We start from the raw sequence: 6,687 nt of genomic DNA on the forward strand, positions 1-6,687 counted from the left end.
GCTTTCTTCTTGTTCTGGCCAGAACCCAGCTCATAATTCTCCTGCGGAGGTGGGGAGAGGGGAAGCATCAGATTCCACTGGAACCCCGGCCTCTAGCTGCTGACCCCTGCCTCCCAGCCGGACCCTGGGCCCCACTCACGGTCTTCCCCATGGTGCCTGGTGCAGACAGCTGCCCTCCTTTGCCAAGACAGATTCTGGGTCTGGACCAGCCTTAATATACCCAGGAGGGAGGCGGTACAGCGGGACTGGCCTGATTACAGCTGATTACGGGGCTCCTTGGGGTGACCTCCAGGCCCGCGCATTCCCTGCTGGACTGAAACCCCACCCACCACTAAGAGCAGGCCCCACTGGGATACCTAGAAAAAAGACTGTCACATGTGTGCCAGGCACCATGCTGGAGCTCCATATATTACCTTATCTAACCTCATGGCAACCCTTCCAGGTGTCGTACAGGTGGGGAGCTAGGTCCCCTGGGGTCCTGGCTAGAACATGGATGACTCGAACTCAGAATCAGACACATGGCTGCTGTGTCCCATTCTGGGCCCAGCACAGGTCAGGCCCCAACAGGGGAAGCTGCTCACAGCGGCTGCGGCGAGGCCTGTGGTCCGGGAAGAGGGCACCCACATGCTGGGTCACCTCTGGGGCTCAGCTTCAGTGTCTCATTAGCTCCCCACAACAGCCCTGTAAAGTCATGTGTTTTCATCAGCCCCCATCCTGTGAATGAGGAGACAGGGCACAGAGTGCTTGAGGATTTTGCTTTAGGTTTTGAGGACTAAGTATTGGGGAGGGGATCCCAGCTCAGAGGGGACCACAGAGCCTGGCTCTTAGACCACACACTAGTGAGAGCCCCAGATTTCACAGGTGACCTCATGGGTCTGGGAAGCCCTGTCCGTTGAAGTTGGCGCTAGCAGGCCCATTGTGCAGAAGGGGAAACTGAGGCTTGGGAGGGTGCTGGAGACACTCCACACCAGTTTGCTGTAGCCATCGCAGTTCTCAAGCCTTCCCCTGACCCACCTGGATGTGCCAGATGGGGATCCCAAAGTGCTTAGGGGGGAAAGCCACGTCCCAGTGTCCAGGTTCGAGCCTGGTGCTTGGTGCTGAACTTGAGTTCTGGAGGCACCCATGAAATCCTCCAGGTGGGGGCCTCTGGGAGCCGTAGGGAGGGGCTGGGGGAGTGGTGGGGTCTTGATGTCTCATGCTTGGGCCCGCAGGGAGCTGTGTCTCTTGCTTGGGCCTCCCAGGGCAGCCGTGTCTCCAGGGGCAGGTCTGAGCGTATCTGATAAGATAATTGCCTGGGCGATGTCCTCCAGAGTAGGTCACCTGGGAAAGTCGCTGCTATTGAGCTCTTCCCCACACCCACCCTGCTGGTCATCCTGAGGGGAGCAGGGGTCTACAGTCACCTTGCCCGCCTTGCCACTAGCTCACTGGGACACTTCATCTCTGAGCCACACTGGGAAACATCTTATGTCAGTCCTCTGCTTGCAACCCTCCAAAGGCTTCCCTTATCTCAGAATAAACTCCGCAGCTGGTCCCACAAGAACCTGACGGGCTCACCTCTCCTGGCTCAGAATCTACTATAATTCCACTGGCACTCACCTCCTGTGCTTTGCACAAGCCAAGGTCATGCCTAGTCTGCCCCAGGGCCTTTGCACTTACAGCTCCTGCTGCCTGGTCCTTTCTTCCTTAGATATCTGCAAATCTCTTTCTCACCTCCCTCAGACCTTAGCTCAGATGTACCTCTTCAGTGGACCTTCACTTGAAATACTGTCCCCCCTCCTCAATCAGGTCCTTACCCTGCTTCACTCACACCCCTTCTCCTAATCTGAGCATGTATTTTGTTTGCTGTGACTCTTGCCTCACTGAAGGAAGGTGGGCCTTGGTTGTTTGATGCTGTGTGCTTGTAGAGTAAGCTGGAGGCTTGCATGCTCGCTAATCCACAAACACTTAGGCATAAGCCTCAAGCATCCTTGAACACTCAGGTACAAGCACTCACAACGAACCCAGCCATGACCAAATCAGGAATTAACATTGTCGAGAACCTCATCTAGGGAATGTCTCCGACTTCCCCCATTTTCCCACTCAAGTCTTTTGCACTGATCCAGGATCACTCTTGCATTTGGCTCGCATGTTGGCTCCGACATTTCCTGAACCTTCCCTTGGTGTTCATGACCTTGGCATGTGGAAGAGTAGCCATCAGCGGTGGTGTGGAAGTTCCCTGGGTCTGGGTTTGCCCACGCTTCCTGTGCCTGGGTCCACGACACGAGGAAGACCAGGGTGGCGATGCCTGTTAACGCATTGCATCAACTTTGAGTCTAATCAGACAGATGGGGTGGGCATTTAGGGGGATACCGAGAGGTGTAGGGGATAACCAGAGAGTCACGCTGTCATCTCTATTTTCTGGGGGAGCACTTGGCTGCACTGTGATCGTAGTCATGGAGACACGCGGGCCCACGCATCTGCTGCCCTCCCTCCAACTCCCCCCCCCCAGCCATGGCCTTCTATTCTGATAGCTCAGCTCCCTGCAGTGTAAACTGCAGTGGCTCCTGATGACAGCTCTAGATCCGACTCGAGCCTGCCTCTTTGGAGGGCGACGTCTGGTCTGTGTGTTTATTCTCTCATTGTGAGTCCAGGCGATCCTAGCCCCGTTTCTGGGCCGGACCCGGGCAGGGTCTGGATAAAACAGGAGGTGTGCTGACACCTATGGTGCCCGGATGTGGAGCCAGGTGTGCTGGGTGATGCAGGTGCAGGCCGAGGCGACACCTGGCACTGCATGGGGACAGAGTTTCTCTGGAGAATGCTGCAGGCTGGTGACCCATTCGCCAGGCGGTCAGATGCCTCTGAGCCATGACTTGTTGGAAACTCTTTTGAGAACAATTAATAGAATTGGGGAAATAAAAAATTCTGAGAGGGCCCTCCCTGGTGGCGCAGTGGGTTAAAGCACAGCACTAAGAAGCTAAAGCCACTTCAGCATGAGTTCGATCCCCGCCCCAGAGGTGACCCACACAGCAGGGCAGACCTCAGCAGTGTACTTTGTTGATCTGCCTGTTCTGCTCCCTGCTCTGTCTCTGGTGAAGCGTCTCACTGCCCCTGCACCTCTGGACTGTACCCCAGTTCTGTATGCATAAATAAATAAATCTTTTTTTAAAATTCTGAAAAAGGGCCTCCTATTTCTATTATGGATTAGGAGGCAGATTTTTGAGTGAGTTTAAGGGAATTTGAGCCACAATAACTGGGAAATATGCTCCCCCCCACTCCACAGACACACATGTACCCTAGGGACTCCACACCCTACAAAGCCAGGTGGGAACAGACCCCTGAGGGCCCATGTGCCACTTCCAGGTCAGCCAAGTCAGCTTTTGTTTGTCAAAAGTCTCGTTTCAACACCTGACACCTGCCATTTCCTCTTCCTGCAGCACCCACCTGCCTCCTCGCACTGTTCCACGGCTCACCTCTCACACAGATGTCCCTTCCTCCAGGAAGCCTTCTTGGACCGCCCACCAGACTGGGACAGGTAATTTCTAGGGCCCCCACAGGGCAGGAAGAGGAGCCCTAGGCTTCTTCTTCCCACCCTGACCACGAGGACCCAGAATCCCTCCCTCACAAGCCTGCCACTCCGGGCTGTCACTATTTGGTGACGATTCATCTCCCCTTGGACTCATAAGACCAGGATGCAGGGGTTCTCCATCCCCCTGACACCCCCCATCGCCCAGCCCAGGCTGGCCCGAGCTGCCGAGGGAGTGTTTGCTGAGCATAAGAACTCACTGTGACCGTGACTTTTGGTACATGTTTGGTCTCTCTGATAAGATAGTGGACTCAGCAATGCCCTTCACCTCCTGGGCAGGTCATGCCCAACCCCCAGGCAGACCCTGGGAAGATGGAAGCTGCAGCTGGACAATCAGGGGGCTGACTACTCCCTCCTCTTCAAGCTGGCATAGGAACAGGCAGTGGGCCAAGGGCACATGGCCTCAGCCCCCCCCCCTCAGCCTGGCCACTCTGGCACCCAGGTTTCCTGTGTTCCATCCCGCCTTGTCCAGACATAGAAGCATCACTGTCCTCAGGAAGTCAGATCCTTATCTGAGATCTTAAAGTCACATGCGGTACACAATCATTTCTCTCTGTCGCCTTCTGTGTTCCCACCTGACTCCAACCTCCACCCCATCCTGCCTGGACCATCCCTGCAGCCCACTTCCAGATCTCCCTTCTCTGTGCTTACCCAACACGTGCAGCCAGAGGGAGCCAGTGAACCCCGAGTTCCCCAGGCTGCTGCTCACACCAACTAAGACCTCACCTTGATGCCCAGGCCCCTAGTGTCCTCACCTGCAGCCTTCCTCACCTGCAGCCTTCCTCACCTGATCTCTTCCCACTCCCCCCACCCCCACCCCCACCCCCAGGACACACAGCTCCTGCCCCCTGGCCTGGGCTGTTTCCTGGAATGCTCTCCCGGATCCTGGCAATGGCTCCCCATCTCCCTCCATCAGGTCTTTAAGCAAACGCCATCTCCCTGGTGACCAGCCTGGCCTGGACTGTGAACCCGGCCTCCTCCGGCCTTCTCCACCTCCACGGGGCCCGTCTCCACCTTTCTTCCCATAGCTCTTTTCACCTTCTGACATACTGCATTTTTTTTTGTTCTTATTTGTTGGGTTTTGTGTGTATTTCCTGAATCCCCTTGATAGCATGTGAGTTCTGTGCAAGCAGAACTTTTGAACGGGGCTTTTCTTTCTTTTAAAGATGTATTTATTTATGCATACAGAACTGGGGGACAAGCCAGAGGTGCAGGGGCGGTGAGAGGCTTCACCAGAGACAGAGTGGGGAGCAGAGCAGGCAGATCGATGAAGTACACTGCTGAGGGGAGCAGCCGGTGAGACAGGAGAGGTCTGCTGGGCCATCGGGGTCAGCTCCCTGGCCAGGGATAGATCTCGCGCTGAAGCAGCTGTGGCCCGTTGTACCACCAGGGAGGACCCTGAACAGGGCTTTTCTTTTCTTGCCGCAAATACTGACATGAAAACCTGGCCCTGTACTGGAATTATATTCTCCATCTATCGAAGACACATGACCTCAAACATAGAACAGCTACCCACACAGACACAACCACAAGCCCGAAGAATAAAGGAAAAATTCAGCTGACACGGGAGTCGCAGCGGCCGGTAGAGGGCGCTCTGACGCGCGTCCGCCCCTCCCCGGCACCCGCTCTGCCAGCCCGCAGGGAAAGGCCCTCACCCCTGGGCTCCACGCTGAAGCCTGCTTTACTGTCCATCTACAAAAGTGGCCGCTCTCCTCTACTCCTCGGATTTGTCTGTGGTTCTGCCACAGCCTGCATTTCCCACAGTGTGGGTCTTTTGTTATTCCCAAATAAATCCATTTTGCTGGGGGGGTGGGGGGGGGGGAATGGTGATTTTATCTTTTAGATCAACACAGGAAATCCGCGATAAGAGCCCACACTGAGAGTTCAGTCAGTTCAGCCCTAGGTGTTTTCCACTTGTGAGCCAGTTTTATCCTAAATACAAGGACTGGGGTGTAGGCCAGAGGTGAGGAGTCGAGAGGACTTACCAGAGACAGAGTGGGGAGCAGAACAGGCAGATCGACTGATGTCCACTGCTGAGGGGAGCAGTGGGGAGACAGGAGAGGTCTATGCCTTGTGGGTCAGCTTGGGAAAGGATGAGGAGACAGGGATCTAACTCAGGCCCCCGTGGCTGGTGTAATCTTGATAGTGCTGAAACTTTAACCCCTGTACCACTAGGGAGGCCCTAGTGTGATGGATTTTAAACAGAAGTTGAGTGCAGTCTTTTAATTGTCTTTAAAAGGGGAGAACTGTGTGGATACTACGCTTGCAATCACCAGTCAGTTGGCCCATGTTGTGAGAAAGGAAGCCTCTGGAAAAATAGAAGCAGCAAAGAACTTGTGCTTCAATCTGGGCCTCTCTGATGATGCAGTGGTTAAAATCTTGAAGCTGTCTGTAGCCACAGCAGCATGAATTTCATCCCTAGGCAGGGAGCTGACCCACCTGGCACAGCAGACCTCTCCTGTCTCGCCACTGCTCCCCTCAGTAATGTGTTTCAGTCAACTTGCTTGTTCTGCTCCCCCCTCTGTCTCTGGTGAATCCTCTCACCCCCTCCCATCTCTGGCCTACATCCCAGTTCTTGTATGCATCAATAAAACCTTTTTAAAAAAATCAGATTGAAGGATCACTGGAAGAAAGTGGTCAACTTGCCTTCAAGCTGTTAGTATGCCTGCTGGTGCTAAAAAGTAATAGATCAAATGTTCAAAGGTGAAATTTATTTGTCATCCAGAAAATCCAAATTGTAACATCTCCGTTCAGATTTAAGCTTCCTAGTGTTTTTTCCTCATTCTGTCATAATTCTCTTCCTGCTCCTTCAATGTCATTCTGTTTATTCAATGTTTCCCTAGGATGTGACTAACCATTCCCTAGAATGGCCACCAACCACATGGGGCAAATTACATTTATATGAATCCTAGTTAAGAAAACTCACGTTCATCAGTGACACTCGGCCTGTTTCAAATACTCAAGCCACATGTGGCTTGTGGCACCAAGGTGGACAGAAAAGATAAGAGAGCACCTCTATGGCTGATCAATGTTCTGTTAAACAGCTCTGACCTAAAACTATCTTGCTGCTTTATATATTGCTCTTTTTTCTGTGTCTTCTCAATCTACAGTTACATTTTATGGCG

General features: G+C 53.6%; 1 protein-coding gene across 1 annotated transcript in view; it reads right to left on the bottom strand.

The window, feature by feature from the left end:
- ATP4A (ATPase, H+/K+ exchanging, alpha polypeptide) overlaps positions 1-151 on the bottom strand; it is an 11,100-nt gene extending 10,949 nt beyond the window's left edge. Inside the window, exon 1 of the mRNA XM_004690268.1 lies at positions 140-151. Within this exon, the coding sequence (XP_004690325.1) occupies positions 140-151 (12 nt within the window). The remainder of the gene's footprint in view (positions 1-139) is intronic.
- Between the last annotated feature and the right edge of the window lie 6,536 nt (positions 152-6,687).

The sequence above is a fragment of the Condylura cristata genome, unplaced genomic scaffold, assembly GCF_000260355.1.
Source record: "Condylura cristata isolate star-nosed mole 26May11 unplaced genomic scaffold, ConCri1.0 scaffold00028, whole genome shotgun sequence".
Lineage (NCBI taxonomy): Eukaryota > Metazoa > Chordata > Mammalia > Eulipotyphla > Talpidae > Condylura > Condylura cristata.